This window comes from Scyliorhinus canicula, chromosome 4, assembly GCF_902713615.1.
Source record: "Scyliorhinus canicula chromosome 4, sScyCan1.1, whole genome shotgun sequence".
NCBI lineage: Eukaryota > Metazoa > Chordata > Chondrichthyes > Carcharhiniformes > Scyliorhinidae > Scyliorhinus > Scyliorhinus canicula.
The window spans coordinates 53,247,258-53,271,983 of record NC_052149.1 but is presented as its reverse complement, the minus strand read 5'-3'; the positions used below and the strand labels follow the sequence as shown (position 1 = coordinate 53,271,983).

General features: G+C 45.5%; 1 protein-coding gene across 2 annotated transcripts in view; it reads right to left on the bottom strand.

The window, feature by feature from the left end:
• The window catches only part of eps15 (epidermal growth factor receptor pathway substrate 15), a 234,586-nt gene extending 214,851 nt beyond the window's left edge, over positions 1 to 19,735 (bottom strand). Inside the window, exon 1 of one of the 2 annotated variants that reach the window (XM_038794268.1) lies at positions 19,666 to 19,735. In XM_038794268.1, the coding sequence (XP_038650196.1) occupies positions 19,666 to 19,692 (27 nt within the window). In that variant the 5' untranslated portion in view covers positions 19,693 to 19,735. The remainder of the gene's footprint in view (positions 1 to 19,665) is intronic. The other variant, XM_038794267.1, reaches the window with a different exon arrangement.
• Between the last annotated feature and the right edge of the window lie 4,991 nt (positions 19,736 to 24,726).

The window sequence follows — 24,726 nt, the reverse complement described above, 5'->3', positions numbered from 1 at the left end:
TGCTTAAAATCCAACGAGCGGTAAAAGCACATGGCACTGCACTAAAGGGTATGGAGGTGGCTCTCTCTCGACATGGCAACCAGATTGCCTCTCTGAAGCTGAGATGCTTCAGATGGCCGGCGTCAATAAAGCACTGAAGGTAAAGTAGATAATTTGGAGAATCGTTCCAGAATGCAGAGCATTCAAATTGTGGGGTTGCCAGAGGGAATGGAAGGCCCAACTCCCACAGAATACTTTTCAAAGCTGCTTGGGAAGATGGTGGTGGAGGGTGGACTCACGTTCCCTCTTGAGCTGGATCGAGCCCACCAGAGACACCGACCGAAGCCCCGTCCCAACGAACCACCACGGGCTATTTTGTGAAGTTCCACAGCTTCCACGACAAGTAACAGGTCTTGAGATGGGCTATGGAACATTGCAACCATAAATGGGAAAACCACGCCATCAGGCTTTATCAAGACGTTGGTGCGTAGCTGGCAAGGAAGCAAGTAGCGTTTAACAAGGCTAAAGCCGCCCTGTATAAGAGGGGAGTTTGATTTGGGGTGGTGTACCCAGGGTGACCTGAGGCAAAAGGCAATTTTTTCGATGCACTGGTGGAGACGGATCCTTTTGTAAAATAAAATGGGCGAGGTAAGAGCTGATGGATGTTTCTGTGAGGATTTGGGATGGTGGGGGTGGGTATGTGGATATGGGGAGTTATTGGGGTTCCTTGTATATGTTTGCATTTATTTTTCTTGTGAGGGATGAGTGTTTTGAGATTTGGATTTGGATGGGCCTAAATGTTATGGGGGGGGTTTGTTCTTCGTGCTAGCACTGTTATGGGAAATATATAGCTCCCTGTTGGAGTAAGATGTTTTATGGGTTTTTTTATACTTTGTGTCTTTTTTCTGTTCATATTTTTCTTCACTTTGGGCAGGGGCCGCCCTGCTAGCCAAAGAATTAGCTAACAGGAGCGGAGCAGCAGGGGGTAGCTGCAGATCATTATATTAGTTTTGTTTTAGATAACGAGCTTACTGTTTTCATTCTGTTTGGGCTTAAGGTTTTTTGCTTGCCTTTATGTTATTTGTACCAAAATTTGGGTGTGGTATTGTTTGGGGGTGGGATGTAGGGGGTGGGGAGCAGGGACAGTTTGCTGCTGGTGACTACAGATTTTTCTTTGTTTTGCCATGTTGGTGGGTTTGGCTGCAATCTTCGGTGGGCCTGATGCCTGTACTCTCTAAGCAGTTGTTGGATGATACCTCTTGGTGGAAATGGCTGACTCGTATCGGGGAGGGGTGGGGACATTTTAGTTGGTCACCTGAAATGTAAGGGGTTTGAATGGCCCATTGGAAAGGTTGAGGGTATTTGCTCACCTTAAAAGTTTGAGAGCTGATGTGGTGTTTCTGCAGGAGACTCATTTGTGGATAAGGGACCAAACAAGGTTGTGGAAGGGGTAGGCGGAAGCAGAGTGGCGCAGCGGAAGCGTGCTGGGGCCATAACCCAGAGGTCGATGGATCAAACCCATTCTCTGCTAGTTATTTTATAGGGCAGCACAGTGGTTAGCACTGTTGTTTCACAGCACCAGGGTCCCAGGTTCGATTCCTGGCTTGGGTCACTGTCTGTGTGGAGTCTGCACATTCTCCCCGTGTCTGCGTGGGTTTCCTCCGGGTGCTCTGGTTTCCTCCCACAGTCCCGAAAGACGTGCTGTTAGGTAATTTGGACATTTCCGAATTCTCCCTCTGTGTACCCGTACAGGCGCCGGAATGTGGCGACTAGGGGATTTTCACAGTAACTTCATTGCGATGTGAGCCTACTTGAGACAATAAAGATTATCATTATTATTATTTCACCCGGGATTTGACGGTAGGGCCCAGGGGCGAGAATTCTGATCAATAAAAGCGTTCAATTTTCGGCCGCTAAGATCTTGGCGGATCCAAATGGCAGACATGTGATTGTCAGAGGCATTTGGTAGTCCTGGTCAATACCTATGCACCGAATTGGGATGATACAGGTTTTATTAACAAGTAGCCAGTCTCCAATCCTAATTTGGATTTGCACCAGCTAATCCTGGGGAGGTGACTTAAACTGTGTTCTGAGGCTGGATCGATCGAGACCCAAATCTCTGACTTGTGGCAAAAACTTTATTGGCTTTCATGGAGCAAATGGGGGGGCGGGATGGCTTTTGTTTTGAACCCTATGGATAAAGATTTTTCTTTCTCTTCCCATGTTCATCAGGTTTACTCGCGAATTGACTTTTTTGTGGTGAGTAGGTCTCTCCTGTCTTGCGTGAAGAGGTTGGGGTATTTGGTGATTGTGATTTCAGATGATGCCCTACTTTTTGTGGACTTTATGCTAGAGTCAGGTCCCTCACACGCCTGCCATAGAGATTGAATACGATGTTGTTGGCAGACAAATGATTTTGTGAACACATGTTCTCCGCCATTGGAAAATATACTAAATTTAATAAGAGTCAGTCGATCTCACCTTCTACATTGTGGGAAGCCCTTAAGGGTGCTCCAGTTTTCTCCCACAGTCCAAAGATGTGCAGGTTGGGTGGATTGGCCATGCTAAATTGCCCCTTAGTGTCCAAAAGGGTAGGTGGGGTTACTGGGATAGGGTGGAGGCATGGGCTTAAGTAGGGTGCTTTTTCCAGGGGCCGGTGTAGACTCGATGGGCCAAATGGCCTCCTTCTGCACTGTAAATTCTATGATTCTATGAAGGCGGTCATCATGGGGGAGATAATTTCCTACAAAACGTACATGGAAAGGACCATGAGGTGGAGCGCCAGAGGCTGGGGGACTCCACCTTTGAGGTAGACCATCCGTACCCACTTGTCCCTGGTGCCCTCGAGTTGCTTGCGAATAGGTGCAGTCACAATTTGAATTACTATCAACAGGTAAGGCGGTGAGCCATCTGCAACATTCGAGGGGGACTTTTTATGAACATAGGGAGAAGGCCAAGTCACCTTTTAGCTCATCAGCTGAGGTGGCAGGATGCTTCCTGGGAGATTGTGCAGACAAGGGACTCGGGTGTCAGTTTGGTTTACGACCCATCTAAGATCAACGTGGCTTTTGAAATATTCCATCAGGACCTCTATAGGTCAGAGCCCTGAAGGGGATTTCAACCATGATGGAACTTTTGGATGGGTTGGCCTTCCCATTGGTGGAGAGGGAGAGGCAACAGGAGTTGAAATCCCCGTTGGGCCCTGGGGAAATTATGACATGCACAGAATTAATGCAGACGGGTAAAGCTCCCGAGCCTGGTGGATTCTCAATTGAATTTATAAGATGTTTGCAGGGCAGTTGATCCCTTTAATATTAGATATGTTCAATGACTCCTTGTCCCAGGGTTCGTTGCCAGTTATACTTGCGCAGGCCTCTACTTCCTTTATCCTGAAGAAGGACTTGGACCCTACAACATGTGGGTCGTTTTGACCCATCTCACATTTGAATGCAGACCCGAAATTACTTGCAAAAGTGCTGGCACGGCAGTCCTTTCTCCCTCTCAAGAGCCCGAACCAGAGGTGGTTGTTTCCATGGAAGCAGAAAAATAATTTGATAGGGTGGAGTGGGGACATCTCTTTGAGATTCTCAAGTGGTTTGGTTTTGTGCAAAAGTTCATTTCTTGGATTTGTTTACTGTATAGGGCCCCCACTGCTAGTGTCCACACAAATACCTTGAGCTCGAATTATTTTCTGCTGAATAGACGTGCGATGCAGGGATGTCCATTGTATCCGCTGCTATTTGCTTTAGCAATTGAACCGCTGGCCATACTGTTAAGATCTTCCAGTAAGTGGAAGGGGATAAATCAGGGAGGGAGGGAGCACTGGGTGCCCTTGTACACAGATGATCTGCTTCTTTATATTACGGACCCAGTTTCCACTATGGATGAGATAATGGAGCTACGCAAGAGTTTTGGCTCCTTCTCCGGATACAGGTTGAATTTGGACAAGAGCGAAAATACTTTCTGGTTCACCCCCAGGGAAAGGGGCCTATCTGGCAGTTGTTGCCTTTTCACCTGGTCAGATCTAGTTTTGTTATCTGGGGATCCGGGTGGCCCACAATTGGGCCTTGTTCCATAAATTAAATTATGCTAGTCTAGTGAATGGGGTCAAATCTGACTTCCAGAAGTGGGATAACCTTCCCCAGTCCTTGGCAGGCATCGTTCAGACTATTAAAATAAATGCCTTCCCGAGGTTTCTTTTTCAGTGTCTCCTCACTTTCCACCTCAAACTCTTCTTTGTCAGAGTTGACAAATTAGTGTCCTCGTTTAGAGACAGCAAGACTCCAAGGATCTGTCGGGCTTTCCTCCAGAGAGATAGACAGTCAGGGGGTTTAGCTTTATTCAATTTATTATTGGGCAGCCAATTTTGAGAAAGTGCTGGTGTGGCATAGTGATCAAAATTCCATATGGGGACAAATGGAGGCAACTCCTTGTCGGGGCTCCAGCTTGGGTGCTTTAGTAACTGCCTTGCTGCCGTTCTCTCCTGCAAGATTTTCTTCTAATCTGGTAGTGGTGTCCACCCTGAGAATCTGGAAGCAGTTCAGACAGCATTTAACTTTAGATCCATGTCTTCTTTGGCCCTTACTTGCAGCAATCATCTTCTTGTGCCAAAGGGCTTAGACTTTAGGTCATGGGTGGAGGAAGAGTCTGGAGAAGGTTGGGACTTGTTCATGGAGGGAAGGTTTGCTAGCTTTGAGGAGCTGTCAGAAAAATTTAAACTCCCTGGAACCAATTTGTTTAGGTATTTCCAGATTCACAATTTTTTGCGGAATGCATTTCCCTCTTTTCCCTTGTCACCGCCGCCTTCCTGTTGAAGAGGATTTTATCTTTGGCAGTCCCTGGTGAGGGGAGTATTTCAGGTGTTTACAGCCAGATCCTTCAGCAGAGTCATCCTCCGTTCAATGAGGTGACGGTGAAATGGGAAGGTGAATTGGCTCCTATTCTGGCAGAGGGGGTGTGGAATGAGGTTCTTTGCAGGGTCAACTCCACGTCCTCCTGTGCTCGGCTGGGTTTGATCCAGTTCAAGGTGGTGCACAGGGCCCATCTGACCAAGGTGAGGATGAGTGGGCTTTTTTTTGGGGGTGGATGACAGGTGTGAGTGGTGTTCTCGGGGGCCGGCTAACCGCCAGCCCCCCCCCCCCCCCCCCCCCCCCCCCTCCCAAAACTCATATGGTCTGGTTATGTCCCGAGTTACTGGTGGCTTGGACATGTTGAGCGAGTGCTGTTCAGCGCCTGTCCCCACAAATGGGGACCAGACGGAATAGCACTCATGGGGGTCTCCCAAGAGATTGGAAGCCCCCAAGTGCTTGTCCTCTGGGTAGGCTGGTACACTTGTGCTACTGGTGCCCCTTCCCAATCATGGGGCTGGTTTAGCACAGGGCTAAATCGCTGGCTTTGAAAGCAGACCCAGGCAGGCCAGCAGCATGGTTCAATTCCCATACCAGCCTCCCCAAACAGGCGTCGGAATGTAGCGACTAGGGGCTTTTCACAGTAACTTCATTTGAAGCCTACTTGTGACAATAAGCGATTTTCATTTCATTTAATTTTTGGGATTTCGGACTCGCCGGTGCTGCATGCATGGATGAAGGTGGATGTCTCACTTTTGCCTTGTTAATAGCCTGGAGGCGGCTTGTGCTTGAGTGGAGGTCTCTTAACTCCACCCAATGTCCATGCCTGGTTGGGTGACCTCATGGAATTCCTACATTTGGAGAAGGTCAAGTACAGCATTAGGTGGTCGGTAGGAGGGCTCTACCAAAGATGGCAGCCATTTATTTTCTTTTTAAAGAGCTAGTCACCATCAGTTGACAAAGGGGTTTCAGTTTAATATTGAGGGGTTAAGAATGGATGTATTCAGGCAGCACGGTGTCACAGTGGCTAGCACTGCTACATCACGCCGCCGAGGTCCCAGGTTTGATCCCGGCTCTGGGTCACTGTCTGTGTGGAGTTTACACATTCTCCCCGTGTTTGCGTGGGTTTCGCCCCCACAACCCAAAGATGTGAAGGGTAGGTGGATTGGTCACGCTAAATTGCCCCTTAATTGGAAAAAATTAATTGGGTAGTCTAAACTTTAAAAAAAAGAATGGATGTGTTTTTTGCTCTTTTTAGATTGTAACTTGAAGCATCTGTTTTATATATTATGTAATTTTGTGACAATGCAAATGTTTTCAATAAAAATACTTTAAAACAAAAGAGACTATACTTCAAATTCACTTAAATCGTTTGGTATGTCCGCAGTTTGGGAAATCTTAACAATGTAAAAGGTATAATATAAATACAAGTTCTTCCTGCTTCTTTAAAAGCATGAGTCATTTATAAAAAGGTACTTCATAAACACTAGGCTGATTAAGTTATTTCAAGTATTTAAATCAGCAATTATTTGACAGAATATTTGCCCTCACTGTCAATGTAAAAGGAGTTGAGTGATGCCTGGGAGGCACAGTGAAAAAATAAAATGAATGAAATGAAAATCACTTATTGTCACAAGTAGGCTTCAAATGAAGTTACTGTGAAAAGCCCCTAGTCGCCACATTCCGGCGCCTGTTCGGGGGGGTTGGTACGCGAATTGAACCATGCTGCTGGCCTGCCTTGGTCTGCTTTCAAAGCCAGCGATTTAGCCCTGTGCTAAACCAGCCCCTTAGTACTGTTGCTTCACAGTGCCAGGTTCAATTCCCAGCTTGGGTCACTGTCCGTGTGGAGCCTTCACGTTCTCCCCGTGTCTTGCATGGGTTTCCTCCGGGTGCTCCGTTTTCCTCCCAAAAGTCCCGAAAGACGTGCTTGTTAGGAGAATTGGACATTCTGAATTCTCCCTCAGTGTCCCCAAACAGGTGCCAGATATTGGCGACTAGGGGATATTCACAGTAACTTCATTGCGGTGTTAATGTAAGCCTACTTGTGACAATAAAGATTATCACCTCTGGAAGCAGAGTTCAAATCCAGCCCAGAATAAACAGGTGAAGATCTCATGTGTGCTGACTCTGAGCTCTCCTACTATAGGTATGTTTCGACAGTCTCGAGTGAATGCAGACAAATACAGTAAGGAAGTGTCAATATGACATATATATGTTTATAAAACCATGGAGATCAACTTGGATCATGTTGAGTTGCAACAAAAAGCAAACTTCAACAAAGAGTGGGACTACTTCAAAAAATAAGTCTTCCTGTTAGTTGTATATTAATTGTGTTCAATTGCAAGCAGGTAGTGGGCATTAACTGGGTGTTCACTTGAACCCCTATAAATAGACACAACCTAAAACGTTGGTGGCTGGGTCAAGGAGATGCATGTTTGCAATGTGTAACTCTGTAAATAAATATTTGAGTGTATAAAGATAGATTCCTATTCTATCCTTCACCAACCAGCTTTCTGGAGCAGAACATTTGGCCCATCTTGATTTCTTATTATTTTAGTACCAGTGCTGCTGGAAGTGCAAATGAGGATATAATTTTTTTAATAGATTTAGAGTACCCAATTCTAATTTTCCAATTCAGGAGCAATTTAGTGTGACCAATCCACCTGCCCTACACATCTTTGGGTAGTAATAAGGATATAATTAATCAATAGTGCATTTAGATGCTCATGTTAACAAGTACAGTAGCAGAGGATTAAATGGAACACATCGATTTACAACTTCTTAAAACTAGGTTTAGATTTGTGATGAACTGATTAACATGCAAGAGTTGTTGGAATTGTTGCAGCAAATTATCCAACCATTTTTAATTAAATAATTTGCCACTATAATGGATTTCAGATATCGACAGCATCAAACTGTCTCCCCAATTCTATCAAGTCATTATGGGGACCAACAAATAGAGACAACAGAGCTAGAGATATCAAATCAAAACAAAGTCCTCAGCAAGATTACAATATTTTACCGAGCTACTCACATGCTATAATACAATATCATGAGAAAAGGATGGTGAGGCAGAGAACTTCGATGGCTCCGGAGATGGCTCTTTATATGGAGCAAATGTGTCCCAGATTGATTCGCCATCTGCATCCTCCTCTACTCTATAATCTCCCTATGGTGGTCAAAAATAATATATCCTGTTCCCAACTCATTTTACTCCCTGGTTATTTGCCCCAACCACACTCAATGATGTCTAACCTTGGTGTACTGCTTAACCCAAAGCTGAACCTTGAACATTATCAAGAGGTGTGCATCCCCTCCACAATATCAGCCAACAGATTATCTTTCTCCACTGTGCTCAGATGACCCTTCATACCCAGGTGGTTAAAAAGGAATATCTCCTTTTTAAAAGTGTCAGTTGGAAAACCTGGTCTGGAATTCAGACTGCAGAGAAAGCATTATTACGAGAGAAGATTTTAAAGCATGTTTTTGGGAGTGGAGTTTGGAACTCTCGCATGACAATCATTTGGGGGGATTCGGAGGAGAAAGTTACACGCACCAAGTTGGGTTCAGAGCAGAGTGTGTACTCGACCACAGAAAATCTGTGTACTTAAAGGGGCTTTGTGATAATGAGACCATTGTCATTGAAGATAATCTTTGTGTATATTTGTTAAAGTTAAGGGGGAGTAAAGGAATATTGTACAATAACCCATCATTTCAGGTTTAATTAAAGTTAATTGTTTTTTAAACTAATTAGAGGTCCTGTGACTCTGTTCCTCCATGTTCTATAAAAAAAGGTTACGGTCTTTTGAGAGACGGTTCCATTCTGGGATCTTCCTGTCCAGTTATCAACTGGGATTGTACAAAACGTAAGTCTTTATTTTCGCTCTGCCAAGAATGAAGCATGCTAATCGAGAAAAACAGCAGCATAGAATTTACGATACAGAAGGAGGCCACTTGGCCCATCGAGTCTGTACCGGCCCCTGGAAAGAGCATCCTACCTAAGCCCACACCCCCACCCTATCCCCAACACTAATAGCAATCTATCATGGCCAATCCAGATAACCTGCACATCTTTGGACAGTGGGAGGAAACCGGAGCACCTGGAGGAAACCCATGCAGACAGGAAGAAAGTGTAAACTCCGCACAGACAGTGACCCAAGCCGGGAATCGAACCTGTGCGAATCACTGTGCTACCATGCCCCCCGTGGAAAATCATGTTTTAATACAAGCACAAATCAACCAAAATAAATTCAATAGCTAATGCAAACATCTTCACCTCCTTCAGATAGTTTTAGGGGTTTATTTGCTTCACTGAGCCCCAGCTGCCACAATATTTGAATAACCCACAAACAGAGCAGCACCAGATCTATTAATAGAAAAGGTTCTCAATCACAGCTAAACTGTACACAATTCTTTAAATAAAATCAGCAAATCTCTGCCCTGACATTTGAATGTTGGGAAGTTCCTGAAAACTATCCAGAAAATACTACAGTGCTTTAAATTTTAATGTACTGAAAACATATCGGATCAATTCTGCACAAGATAACCCATGTTGACAATATAATTCTTGGTAGTTTCAACAGGTTACATAATAGCACAATGACTGGAATTGAATTTCACTTGAAGGTTCACAGTTAGTTACTGTCTACCCCTGACAATTCAAAGATGCTTTTGTATGGTAAAAAAATTAATTATCCATCAATTTAAATTAAACAACATAAGTACTCAGGAAAGTGTGAATTTAGTGTGAACAAAAATGCACCGATTTCTGAACGAGGTGAAGAATTAGACTGAATTATTGAAAATTCTTTCACAGGATGTGGGTGTTAGTGGGTATGCCTAATTACCCTCGAGAATGTAGTGGTGAGCTCCCTTCTTGAACCTCTGCAGTTCCATGTGACAGAGGTACATGGCCACAGTGCCATTAGGGAGGGAGTTCCAGGATTTTGACCCAGTGACAGTGAAGGAACGGAGATATCTTTCCAAGTCAGCATGGTGTGTGGCTTGGGCGGAACTTACAGGAGGTGATGTTTTCATATATGCTGCCCTTTTCCTTCTACCTGGTAACGGTCTCAGGTTTGGAAGGTGGTTCTGAAGGAGCCATGGTGAGTTCCTCAGTGCATCCTGCAGATGGTATACACTGCTGCCGGTGTTTCACTCTAGGGTGGAGACAGACATTGTCGCCTTTGCCTCACTGATAGCCCCGAGGCGAATACTGCTTGGTTGGAGGTCTCTCACTCTGCCCAGCACTTCTGCCTGGTTGGCCAACTTAATGTCATTCCTACACTTAGTGGAAATCAAATTCACCATTAGGGGGTTGGTGGAGAGGTTCTACCCGAGATGGCAACCATTTATTTCCTTTTTTAAGGATCTTGACACTGTTAGCGGTTAGGAGGTTTTGTTATAGTGCTTAAGTTAATTATGTGTTTTTGTTTTATATTTGCTTATAATTTTTTGCAATCTTGTTCTCGTTGGTTGTTTGTTATTATGTAAAACTTCAATAAACATATTTCTTTTAAATAAAAAAGGCAGTCATGGTCCAGTTGCTGCCACTCTGACCTCTGAGTAAGCAGGTCAACAATTCAGGTTCACACTCCAACACAGTACTGAGTACATGTAGCATTATTGGAGGTGCTGTCTTTCAGAGGATACATCAACTAAGATCCCGTTGGATCTCAAGTGGACATAAAGATCTCATGACATTATTTCAAAGAGCAGGGAAGTTACCTTCAGTATTTTGGCCAATATTTATCCTTCAATTAACATCATAAAAATCAATTATCTGATCATTACCACATCACTGTATGTGGGAGCTTGCTTTGTGACAATTGGCTGCTCTGTCCTTTACATTACAATGTGACTATTCTCCCAGAAGCACTTCATTGGCTGTTAGGTACATTGGGGCATCTGGTGGTTATGAAAGATGCTCTATAAATGTAAGCTTTTTTTAAACTCAAAACCTTTAGAGCTTTATCATTTGGTACTTAAAACAATAGATGTTCACTTCGAATTTCAGGCTGCAAAGGCAGCATGGTGGCGCAGTGGTTAGCACTGCTGCAACACGCCGCCGAGGTCCCAGGTTCGATCCCGGTTCTGGGTTACTGTCCGTGTGGAGTTTCCACATTCTCCCCGTGTTTGCATGGGTTTTACCCCCACAACCCAAAAGATGTGCAGGATAGGTGAATTGGCCACGCTAAATTTCCCGTCAATTGGAAAAAATTACTTGGGTACTCAAATTTATTTTTTAAATGAAAAAAATTTAAAATAAGAAAAAAAAAGAATTTCAGGCCGCATGTGAATTTTGTTAGCATAATGTGATAATTAATGATCACAGTTGCATAGAGTTGCCAAAAAGATATACAGAACAAAATATAACAGTGACCAATGTGAGGCTGTAATAAACTGCGTAAACTTTTAATTTAATTGTTCACAAAGACCTTTGAATTTCTGTCAGAGCTACAACCTGCACACCTAGAAATCATGTGCTGCATTTGCAGGATTTATAAAGAACAAAGAACAATACAGCACGGGAACAGTCCCTTCGGCCCTCCAAGCCCTTGGCCAAAACCCTAAAGAACAAAGATACAGCACCTGAGAGCTGTTTTGGCCATCCAGAGTCAATATGCTGTGATATATCTAGGTTATAATTGTTTGAAAGCTCAAAGAAAAAGGTCATTTTATGTTATTTTTAAAAACATTTTATTAGGGTGTTTGTAGTTTTTATAATAATAACGATAACAGCAACATAAACATGGTACATAAGACATTTCCATCCCGATCACGTTCGCACCCCCATCAATGAAACAATAGCCGAAACCCCCCCTAGATTTCTGCCTTTGCTGAAGTTTTAATTTTCGCCGAGGAAGTCAACGAACGGCTGCCACCTCAAGACGAACCCTAACATTGACCCTCTTAGGGCAAACTTTATTTTCTCGAGACTGAGAATCCCAGCCATGTCCCTCCACATTAACAGAATCCATCTCCAGGCTACCAGGGAAGCAAAGGCCAAAACGTCAGCCTCTTTCGCCTCCTAGACTCCCGGCTCTTCCGACACTCCAAAGATCGCCACCTCTGGACTCGGCATCACCCATGTTTTTAGTACCATGGACATTGCCTTAGCAAAACCATGCCAAAACCCTCCAAGCTTCGGGCATGCCCAAAACATGTGGACATGATTTGCTGGACCTCCCATGCACCTCGCACACCTGTCCTCTACCCCAAAAAACTTGCTCATCCGGGCCACCGTCATGTGTGCCCTGTGGATTACCTTAAATTGTATCAGTACTGCCCAGGTTCCTCTTCCTGTTTAGATCCATTCCGATCTACATCCCCAAGGCCTTTTTCAAAGCGCTGGACAAACTCATCATGGCGTTCGTATGGGGGGGTAAAAATGCTAGGATCCCAAAGAAGGTCTTACAAAAAACAAAAACCAGGGGAGGGTTAGCCCTCCCGAATCTACAATTCTACCACTGGGCAGCAACAGCCGAGCGAGTAAGGGGATGGATCCAGGAGCCAGAAGCTGAGTGGGTGCGTGCGGAGGAGGCCTCCTGCATGGGAACCTCCCTCCGGGCCCTCGCCACGGCAGCACTCCCATCCCCACCCAAAAAACACTCCAGCAGCCCAGTGGTGACAGCCACCCTCCAATCCTGGAACCAACTGCGGCAGCAACTTGGCCTGACCAAAATGTCGAACAGGGCTCCCATCTGCAACAACCATAGGTTCAAACCAGCACTGACCGACGCCACCTTCAAAAGGTGGAGGCAGGACGGGGGGACACTGACAGTCAGGGACCTATACACGGACGACAGGATCGCAACACTGGACGAACTGACAGAGAAATTTCAGCTAGCTGGGGGGAACGAGCTACGGTACCTGCAGCTCAAAAACTTCCTACGAAAGGAGACAAGGACGTACCCACAACCGCCACAACAGACACTACTGGAAGACCTACTGGACGCAAGTATCCTAGAGAAAGGGAACTGTAGTGACATGTATGACCGACTGGTAGATAGGGACGACACCGTACTGGACGCAACAAGGAGGAAATGGGAGGACGACCTGGGGATGGAGATCGGGTGGGGACTCTGGAGCGAAGCACTGCATAGGGTCAACTCCACCTCCACGTGCGCAAGGCTCAGCCTGACGCAACTAAAAGTGGTACATAGAGCCCACTTAACAAGAACCCGTATGAGTAGGTTCTTCCCGGAGGTGGAAGACAGATGTGAACGGTGCCAAAGAGGCCCGGCCAACCACGCCCACATGTTCTGGTCTTGCCCCAGACTCGTGGAGTACTGGACAGCCTTCTTCGAGGTAATGTCCAAAGTGGTGGGAGTGAGGGTGGAGCCATGCCCGATAGTGGCGGTCTTCGGGGTTTCAGAACAGCCAGATCTATTCCTGGGGAGGAGGGCAGACGCCCTTGCCTTTGCCTCCCTGATCGCCCGCCGTAGAATCCTGTTTGGCTGGCGGTCAGCAGCACCGCCCAGAGCTGCGGACTGGCTGTCCGACCTCTCGGAATCTCTCCAAATGGAGAAAATCAAATTTGCCATCCGAGGGTCGGACGACGGCTTCCACAGAACGTGGGAGCCATTCATGCAACTGTTCCGGGACCTATTTGTGGCCAATGTACAAGAGGAAGAATAGTCGGGGGAAGGTAGCGGGAGGGGGGGGGGCTACAGGTTCGTTACGGGGGTTCGATGGCTAGCTAAGGCCCAAAACCAAACTAAATAAACATGTTGAGGGGGGGGGGGGGGGGGGGGCGCAGTTACTACTACGAAGATGCTTACCTGTAAATATGTATGTTAATTTTTGCGTGTTTGTTTTTTTTTTTCTTTCTCCTAACAATTTGTAATTTGTTCAATATAAAATATGAAAACTGAATAAAAACATTTATAAAAAAAAATAAATTGTATCAGGCTAAGCCTGGCACATGATCAGGATGTGTTAACCCTGCTTAAGGCATCTGCCCACAGACCCGCCTCTATCTCTCCCCCTAGCCATTTAGTTCCTCTATCTGAGTTTCCTCCGACTCCATAAGTTCTTTGTAGATATCTGATACCGTCCCCTCTCCAAGGTCCAATTTGTAGCCAGAACATGTTAAATTTGACCTCACCCTCTGTTCACTTAACAGCAATTAATTTTGTGACCCCAAAGGAACGCAACAGAAAGCACTGTGCATTAGATATATAATGTTGACAGAAGGAGTTTATTTTGCCCATTGTGTCTGCACCAGCTTTCCCAACAAGTATCCTGGTTTTGTGCCATTCCCTTGCCTTTTCCCCATACCCCTACATATTCAAATAATCATCTAATGCCCTCTTGAATTCCTCGATTGAACTGGCCTCCACCACACTTCCAGGCAGTGCATTCCAGACCCGACTCATTTCACATCACATTTACTTCTTTTGCAAATCACTTTAAATCTGTGCCTTCTCACTGTGCCCTCTCTTTCCTGATCCTTTTACGAGGAGGAAGTTTCTCCCCATCTACTCTGTCCAGCCCCCTCATGATTCTGAACATCTCTACAAAATCTCCTTTTAGCCTTCTTCTCTTCAAGGAGAACAGTTTCAACCTCTCCAATCCGTCCTCATAACTGAAGTTGCTCATCCCTGGATCCATTCTTATAAATCTCTTCTGCACGCTCTCCAATGCGTTCACATCTTTCCTATAGTGTCTTGTAGAAGTTCAACATAACCTCCTTGCTCTTGTACTCTATGCCACTATTAATGAAGCCAGGATACCATATACTTTATGAACTGCTCTGTTCACCTATTCTGCCACTTTTATGACCTATGCACATTTACATCAAGGTCCCTCTGCTCCCACACGCCTTAAGAATTTTACCCCTTATTTTGTATTGTCTCTCCATGTTCTTCCTACCAAAATGCACCATCTTACACTTCTTCACATTGAACTTCATCTGCCATCTATCTGCCCACTCCATCAATTTGTCCATGTCCTTTTGAAGTTCTACACTTCCTCCTCACAGTTTATAATACATTCACTTTTTGTAGCGTCCACAAATTGTCCCCTGCACACCAAGACCTAGATCATTCCCAGGGGCCGGTTGAGCACAGTGGGCTAAACAGATGATTTGAAAGGCAGAACAAGGCCAGCAGCATGGGTTCAATTCCCGTACCGGCCTCCCCGAACAGGTGCCGGAATGTAGCAACTAGGGGCTTTTCACAGTAACTTAATTGAAGCCTACTTATAACAATAAGCGATTATTTTTTATTATTATTATTATTAGCAGGGAAAAGCAGGGCCCCAATACCAACCCCTGGGGAACACAACGACAAACCTTCCTTCGGCCTGAAAATTATCCATTGACCATTACTCCCTGCTTCCTATTATTCCACTAATTATGTATCCATGTTGCTTCTGGTCCTTTTATTTCATGGGTTATAATTTTTCTGATAACAGTGTTGTGTGACACTGTATCAAATGCCTTCTGAAAGTCTATTTATACAACATCAAAATAATTACCTTCATCAACCCTTTCTGTTACCTTCTCAGAAAACACCAGCACGTTAGTTAAACATGACTTCCCTTTATAAATCTATGCAGGCTCTTCCTAATTATTCTACATGACTACTAATTCTATCTAATTCCCGAATAATTGTTTCTAGAAGCTTATATTAAACTGACTGGCCTGTAATTGCTGAGGTTATTTTAAACAAACTTTTTTGAACAAGGGTGTAACATTTGCAATTCTTGAGTCCTCTGGCACCTCCCCTGAGTCTAGAGAAGACTGGAAGATGATGGCCAGGGAACCTGCAATTTCCATTCTCACTTCCTTCAATATCCTTGGATATGTCTCATCCGGTCCTGGTGCCTTGTCAACTTTAAGTACCAATATCAATTTTTTTTAAAGAGGCAATTTAACGTGGCCAATCCACCCATCCAATTTAATTTTGATCTTTGATTTGATTTATTGTCACATGTACCAAAGTACAGTGAAAAGCACTTTTTCTGCAGCCGAGGGAATGTACTCAGTACGTACATAGTAGACAAAAAAAATAATCAACAGAGTACATTGACAAATGGTACATCGACAGTGAGTGGTTACAGTGCGGAACAAGGGGCCAAACAAATCAAATACATGAGCAAGAGCAGCTTAGGGCGTCGTGAATAGTGTTCTCACACAGGATATCTATCCTAGATATCTTTGGGTGTGGGAGTGAGACCCACGCAGACACGGGGAGAATGTGCAAACTCCACACGGACAGTGACCTCGTTATCAATTTTGAACCCTTCTATGGACAGAGTTTCCTTGTCTATCTCCATGGCCTGGATGTCATGTATCTCCTTGCTAAAGGTGGATACAAAGTATTCAATTAATTCCTCAACCATGCCTCCTGCCTCCATGTGTAAATTTCCTTTTGGTCCCTAATCGGCCCTACTCGTCCTTTTACCACGTTTTTACTATTTATATGCCTACGGCAGATTTGGGGATTTCCCTTTATGTTGGTTGTCAGTCTTTTCTCAAAATCCCTCTTCGTTTTTCCAATGCGCTTTTCCACCTCCGCTCTAAACCTTCTATGTCCCCTCTTGGTTCTCCACTGTATTTTCTACCCGACACCAGTCATAAGCACATTTTTTCTTTGTTCCTTAATTTATATCTCCTTCTTCATCCCAGGCGTTCTGGATTTATTTGCCCTATCTTTCCCTTTTGAGGGAATATACCTTGAACTGTGTCCAGACCATTTCTGTTTTGAAGGTAGCCCATTGTTCAGCGACAGTTTTTCCTGCCAAACTAACTGTGTAAAGCATATGGCCTTCCAAAAGGTGTTTGACAAAGTGCCATTCAACAGGCTTGTCGGCAAAGATGAAGCCCATGGAATAAAACATACATTTGGCTGAGTGACAGGAAATAGAGAGTAATGGTGAACAGTTGTTTTTCAGACTGGAGGGAAAGGTACAGTGGGGTTCCACATAAGTTGGCATGAGGGCAACTGCTTTTCTTCATCTAAAAACCTTGTCCAGGACATATTTTCAAAATTTGCGAATGCCACAAAATTTGGAAGCATTGTGAACTCTGAAGAGGATAGAGACAGACTTCAAGAAAGATAGGCGAACAAACACATGACAGATTAAATTTAATGCAGAGAAGTGTGGAGTGATACATTTTGGGAAGAATGAGTGAGGCAATATAAAATAAAGGGTACAATTATAAAATGGGTACAGGAGCAAAGGAAAGTTGGGGGTTTATATGCACAAATCATTGAAGGTGGCAGGGTAAGTTGAGGAAGCATTTAAAAAAGCATACAAGATCCTGGGTTTGGAATACAAAAGCAAGAAAAGTACGGTGAACCTTTATAGAATATTGGTCGGCCTGAACTGGAGTAATGTCTGGGCACTGCACTTTAGGAAAGTTGAGAAGGCATCTAAAGGCATTTACAAGAATGGTTCGAGGGATAAAGCTCTTCAGTTACAAGGTCAGTATGGGAGCGGATGGAGGCAGCCTCCTATAAGGGCACTAGCTTGGGATGACTGTTGACGGCGCCTCTGCCGTTCTCACCAGCCAGGTGCTCCACAAGTCCGGCAGTGGTGGCAGCCCTGAGGCGGTGGGGACAGTGGCGGCAGCACCTGAGGCTGGAGGGGGCCTCGGATTGGGCTCCGATTTGTGGGAATCACAGGTTTGTTCCGGGGTGCTGGACTTGGTATTCCAGGGGAGGCGGCAGATGGGAATTGAGCAGTTTGGGGACCTATTTGTGGCGTGCAGCATTTCAAGCTTGGAGGGGTTGGTGGAGGAGCACGAGCTGCCCAGCGGGAATGGGTTCCGGTTCTTACAGGCTCGGGACTATGTGAGGAAACAGATCCGGACCTTGCCGAGAGAGGCCGATGTTTTGGCCTTTGGTAGCCTGGAGACGGATCTTGTTGGGTTGGAGGGCCTCGGGGCAGCCGAGCCTGGGGTTGTGGGTGAGAGGCCTCACGGAATTCCTTAGGTTGGGCAAAATCAAGTTCGCCTTGAGGGGGTCTGTGGAGGAGTTTGACCGGAGATGAACACCGTTTATCTAGGGGAGAGGCGGGGTTATTTATTTGTTATAAGATTTCCTGTTTGTTTTCATTTTAATTTTGGTTATGTTTGATATATTTATGCCTTAATAAAAACAGTTTTTAGGGCAGCACGGTGGCCTAGTGGTTAGCACAGCTGCCTCACGGCATTGAGGTCCCAGGTTCGATCCCGGCTCTGGGTCACTGTCCGTGTGGAGTTTGCACATTCTCCCCGTGTCTGCATAGGTTTCGCCCCCACAACCCAAAAATGTGCAGAGTAGGTGGATTGGCCGTGCTAAATTGCCCCTTAATTGGAAAAAATAATTGGGTAATCTAAATTTATTAAAGCAGTTTTTTAAAATTAAGAGTCTGGCAGATGGAGAGAAAATGGTTCTATTGGCAGAAGGGTCAAGAACCAAAAGACAAGTGAACAGCGAAATAACCAAAGACAATAGGCGGAAGAACATTTTTACACAACACTGTTAGGATCTGGAATTCACTGCCCAAGAATGTGAGATTGGCATCCTTCCATCTGAGGGGGACGATAGGAATTCAGCCTGAGAATTATCTCCTGCACTTGTGGTGGCTGAAGAAGCTGCTTCTGGAATAGTAAAGTCTGCACAAGTGCCTCACATTGTCAGAGTGAGGATGAAGTATTCTCTCAATTTGATTTATTGACTGGGCATGATTTGGAGACACAGACTTGGCCTGCATCTCCCCTTCTCTGCCTCATGAACCCAATCCAGAGGAAGGACAAGCCCGACATCTGAAATGCACTCAGTTGCAGAAGTTGCTGGAGGGTACTTGGTTAAAAGGGACCACCAGCCGTCTACGGGACTCCACTTCACTAGCTCTCCCGAGCCAGACCCACAAAGCACCATGTCGACATGCTGTTGGGTCGACATACTCAATCGCTAGATCAAACGTTCCCCAAGTTCCCTTTCTCACACTCTGAAAGAGCACCCTACTTAGGGCCCACACCCCCTGCCCTAGCCCCATAACCTAACCTGCACATCTCTCAACACTATGGAACAATTTAGCATGGCCAATCCACCTAACCCGCAAATCTTTGGTCTGTGGGAGGAAACCGGAGCGGAGGAAACGGAGCACCTGGAGGAAAACCCACACGGACAGGGGGAGAAAGTGCCAACCCACAGTCACCCAAGGCCAGAGTTGAACCCGGGTCGTTGACACTGTGAGCGAGCCATGCCGCCCTGTGATTCTATTGTATGGTACCATTTGACATAGTGATGGCAGCATTTCAGGCAATCTGCTCCAAAAGCACTGCTCTCCCTCAGTCGCTGTTTTAGAAGGGCAAAGCATCAACCTGTGCAATTAACTGCTTGCATGGAAATAAGGCTGGGCTTGAAGTTCTGCGGATGTTCACGGGAAATAGTAAAGGAGAGAGAAAAACATCAGATCTATATGGCAACACATGCCGCTGACATTTGTTTAGAGTGTCACAGTAAATCGTATCAGTGTAACATGTCCCTGACAACAGTTTAAATGCTGCTGGGTTCACCCACCCGGTTTCAGTGAAGCCACCGCCTGGCCTCCCCCAGCCTCCGAGCCTGTCCAGCGGTTATGTAGGCCCGGCAATTACTCCAAACCTTCAACAAAATCGCAATTTCCCACAAACTACGCCCACAGGTTTGTTTCCTTTTTTCCGGTTCGTGCTACCCCGCAGCAGCCCCACTGCAAGGCGGGCTTTACAGAATAAAAACTCAATTACTCTCAGCCACCACCGGAACCGCACTGCCTCGGCGCCCACTCGTTTATCTTTGATATAAATCATCGCAAACGCTGTAAAACCCGAGTGTTATAAATGAGAAGGCCCGGCTTTTACCTGAGTGAGTGTAAACTGCCCCGCCATGCTGTTTCCTACACTTTAGCCCATCATGCACTGAAAAAAGTTCGTGAACCTTCGGACCACAAATAAAACCTGGCACCGGATTGCCAGCTGGAATAGATCACTTTCGGAATCTATCCCACAGAATCCCTGTCGTGCACAAGGAGGCCATTTGGCCCATCGAGTCTGCACCAGCCTTCTGAAAGAGCACTCCAACTGGACCCACTCCCCTGCCCCATCCCCGTAACCCCACATAAACTTTGGACAATAAGGGGCAATTTGAAAATGAAAATCACTTATTGTCACGAGTAGGCCTCAAATGAAGTTACTGTGAAAAGTCCCTAGTCGCACCTGTTCGGGGAGGCTGTTACGGGAATCAAACCTTGCTGCTGGTCTGCTTTCAAAGCCAGCGATTTAGCTGTGTGCTAAGCAGCCCCAAGCATGGCCAATCCGCCTAATTGCACATCTTTGGACTTTGGGAGGAAATCGGAGCACCCGGAGGAAACCCACGCAGACACGGGGAGAATGTGCAAACTCCAACAGTAACTCAAGGCCAGAATTGAACCAGGGTTCCTGGCTGTGAGGCAACAGTGCTAGCCACTGCACCACCATGCCGTCCATACAATTTTCCTGCAAACAAATTACACTTTAAAAATTCAGACTCTCTCCTCCTCCCAGCTTGCAGCCCATGCCAGTTCTTGAAGAGCAAGCCAGGCCATCTGGTGACCTGGTGACCATTTATCTCTCAATCTTTCCTTCTGTGTTATGTATATCATCTAGTTGAGACTCCCCAAAGCCTGTCCACTGTCTACATTAGTCAGGAGTATGATTTGCCTAGAAGAATGCATGGAATGAGAAAGGGAGCAGCTAATGCATTTGGGAACACCAACACCTCGTAATCCCACTTCAAGTCTGTTGCACACTATCCTGACTGCAGTTCCTTCTCACAACTGGGTCAAACTCCTGGAACTCTATTCCTCCTAGCTTTGGAAGAGTACTTTCACCACTTGAATTACAGTGGTTTCAAAGGGTGACCCAACACCACCTTGTCAAGAACAAGTAGGGCCAGTCAATAAATGCTGGTCTCACCAGATGCCCATATGCCATGGTCAAATAAATCAAAATGTTTTCTCCTGTGCCAGCTGATAATGGCTGCACCTTGGCCTACGAATCAAAAGGTTGTTGGTCCAAGAATTTGATTGTATAATTTAGGCTGACACGCCAGTGCAGTACTGAGGAAATGCTATATTGTTAGAAATGCTAAATGGTAGAACTCTTGCAAGTACTAAAAGGCAGAGAGATCTGGGTGTGCATGTCCACTGATCACTGAAAGTGGCAACGCATGTGGATAAGTTGGTCAAGAAGGCAAACGGCATGCTGGCCTTAATCGGTCGGTGCATTAAATATAAAAATTGGCAATTCATGTTGCAGCTGGACAGGACCTTAGTTAGGCCTCATTTGGAATATTGTGTACAATTCAGGTCGGCACACTACCAGAAGGATGTGGATGCTTTGCAGAGGGTACAGAAGTGGTTTACTAGGATGTTGCCAGATACGAAGGGCATTAGCTATGAGGAGAGGTGAGATAAATTCAGCCTGTTCTCACTGGAACGACGGAGGTTGAGAAGCGACATGATAGAAGTTCACAAGATTGTGAGTGGCATGGAGAGTGGATAGTCAGATGCTCTTTCCTAGGGTAGGAGAGTCAAGTACTAGGGGGCATAGGTTTAATGTGCATGGGGAAAGTTCAGAACTGATGTGAGAGGCAAGTTTTTTTTACACAGAGGGTGGTGGATATATGGAACGCGCTGCCTGGGGAGATAGTGGGAGCAGGTACGATAGCAGCATTTAAGGGGCATCTGGACAAATATATGAATAGGATGGGAATGGAAGGATATGGACTCTGTAAGAGATACAGTTTTAGTTTAGGCAGGTACCATGGTTGGCGGGCCGAAGGGCCTGTTCCTATGCTGTATTGCTCTTTGTTCTTTGCTATCTTTTGGACGAATTGGTCAACTGATGGCATGACAAACAGTCTGAGCTTCCACTGAACACTCAGATGTTAGGTGGCTTCTGCTTGTGCTGCAATAGCAGCTGAAATATTGGTTGTGGGGATATGCCTATGGGTTATATCATAGTTGGATGGTGTGTGACCTCCAACCAGCAGGTGGCGGTACAGACTCACCATGCAGTCTTTAAACCAAGGTCATGTGACCTGTGACTCTGATATAAAGGGAGGCACATTCTGCTACCTACAGAAGACGATTGACAGGGTAATAAGACATACATGTGAATGGTCAGTGCTAGGTTCCAGAGGAGTAGCTAACAGACTCCATGATAACATTCCCTGTACCAGATTGCTATCTTACCATACGAGACTCGATAAAATATTCTGGTTTCAACAAGTCACAGTGTTTGATGAATTCCTTCGTGAAGTACAAAGGACCAAGCACAACATGGTACCACGAGTGTTGAAGATTTAAAGATAGCGATGGCAGTGATAATGTTAGGCATTCGGCTTGATGACCAGTCTGGTGAACTACAACCTGAGGTGACCCAATGTGCAAGAAAATGCTGAAGCTCGAGATGAACGGACCGAGGGGCCCCCACCAGCTTCAGGTGTCTGGTGACTTAGGTGAGAACTGGCAGCTATTCAAACAGCAGTTCGAACTTTATGTTGCGGCCATGGGCCTACATGAGGAGGATCACAAGAAATCTGATGAAGCGATGAAGCGCCTTGATAAGCATTGTTCCCCCGAAGAAGAATTAAATGTTTGAACACTATATGTACCATATGCGAACCCAGAGACCTGTCGAATCATTTGATAGTTTTGTCACGGACTTGAAGCCGAAGATCCAGTCATGCAACTTCAGTGACGTGAAATCTTTTTAATCCGGGACCAAATTGTCTTTGGTTTATTTGATGATGAGCTGCTGGAAAAAGCAGTGAAAATTTGCCAGGTGAGCAAGATTGCTCCACTAAGAATGAGCACACTCTGCTCAAAAAACTTTGATGTTAACATGGAAAAAGAAGCCAGTGCTATTAGTGCTGTGATGCATGTCATGAAGAAAAGTGCGGGTGGCCATTTTAAACAGCCAACAGGAGCCGCCGCTATCTTGTGCCAAAAATGTGGCACTCAACATGCCCCAAGGCAATGTCCGGCCGTTGGAAACGTTTATTCCAGATGCGGCCTTGTTGGGCACTTTGCAAAACAATGTTTTATGCGTTCCACCATGGACCATGCACGAGCGAGCAATGCATGCAGTAGATGAGATAAACATGGAAGAAAAGTTTGTCATCAATCTCATTGCAGCGAGAAACCAGAAAACTCTGAGAAACAAAGATGAAAACAAAATCGTAACAAAGAATGAAGATAACAAGAGCACTCCGAAAACTTTTACGTCCGTACTCAAATCGAAGATAATGCTGAATGATGCTTTCATTCGTTGTGACTTTGGCTGTAAAGCGACAGCCAACATTGTGAGTTGACAAGCTTTGCAAGAGCTAAACTTGCAGCGGGACTTTGCTGATCGGCCAGGACTGATGATAGATTTCGGAACACTGGAGACCTTTGATGTTTGTGAACTAGTGCTCTTAGTGGCAGGCATGAAGTACACAATACTCTTTCACATTGTAGACATGGATGTGCACTCAGTACTTGGGATAAATTCATGCCAATCCCTGAATCTAGTCGAGCGACTAAATATCCTAGAAGATAGAATGGAAAGCCATGGAGCTTCACTTGAGTTTACATTCGGGCCCAATGAGTATTTCACGAATGAGGTGATCACTCAAGTGTATCAGTTGGACTCTCAGCCGCTGAAATCATTCTTTGCTGAACCACAACTGAACGGCTGCACTGGCTGCACAATCGACTGGAGGGAGGACAATAATGTTACAGTAAGAGCAATTCAGACTAAACCAATGTACAGGGGTCGGAGCACTCCAAGAACAGCGACAATGAATTGTTCTTCAACTTCTTCAGACCCACTGAAGTTCCATAGGGTGGAATTTTAAGCCAAGCTTTGGCGGTCAAACAAAAGGCTGATTTTGAACATGCCCCTCTATTTCGTAAACAAATAATTCTGTATGCGAAGTTAGATTTTTCAGGTGAAAAGGCAGACGGTGATACTGAATCAGAGGTAGATTACTATGAATATCTGCGTGAAGTTATCGATGATGATGCAAAAAGTGATGACATGGAAGGTGAGACGGATGACGAACACTACGAGCTGCTTGTACATCTCGTCTCCATCAGCACAGATGAGGCTCCAGCGGCACGGCTCCGGTGCTCTGCAGGCAATGATGAGGTGGTCACGAGGGACACCCAGACTAGCTGGACTCTGTGGAGAGTGGGAGTTTGGAGATCATAGAATTTACAGTGAAGAAGGAGGCCAATTCATCGAGTCTGCACTGGCCCTTGGAAAGAGCACCCTACTTAAGCCCACGCCTTCAACCTATCCCTGTAACCCAGTAACCCCACCTAACGGTTTTGGACACTAAGGGCAATTTAGCATGGCCAATCCACTTAACCTGCACATATTTGGACTGTGGAGGAAACCGGAGCACCTGGAGAAAACCCATGCAGACACGGGGAAAGCATGTAGACTCTACACAGACAGTGACCCAAGCCAGGAATCAAACCTGGGACTCTGGAGCTGTGAAGCAACTGTGCTAACCACTGTGCTACCCTGCTGCCCGTGTATGATGCTGGCGCATGTAGAAATTGAAGCTGCTGATGACAACCGAAGATCAGCTTGTGATTGAACCAGAGATGCAAGAAGCCGTCCCAATCTTTGAAAAACTGGCCTCGGAGTTATGTGGTGACCCGTTACAAGTCCTTGAAACGGCTCCAATAGTTTATTCCCAAGCAGTCGACGATACCAATGACGTATGGGAGGACATAGATGAAGATGCTGATTACAGCGACTTGGAGATTGAAATCATAGAATCATAGAATTTACAGTCAGCCCATCAGGTCTGCACTGGCCCTTGGAAAGAGCACCCTAAGCCTCCACCCTATCCTCGTAACCCAGTAACCCCACCTAACCTTTTGG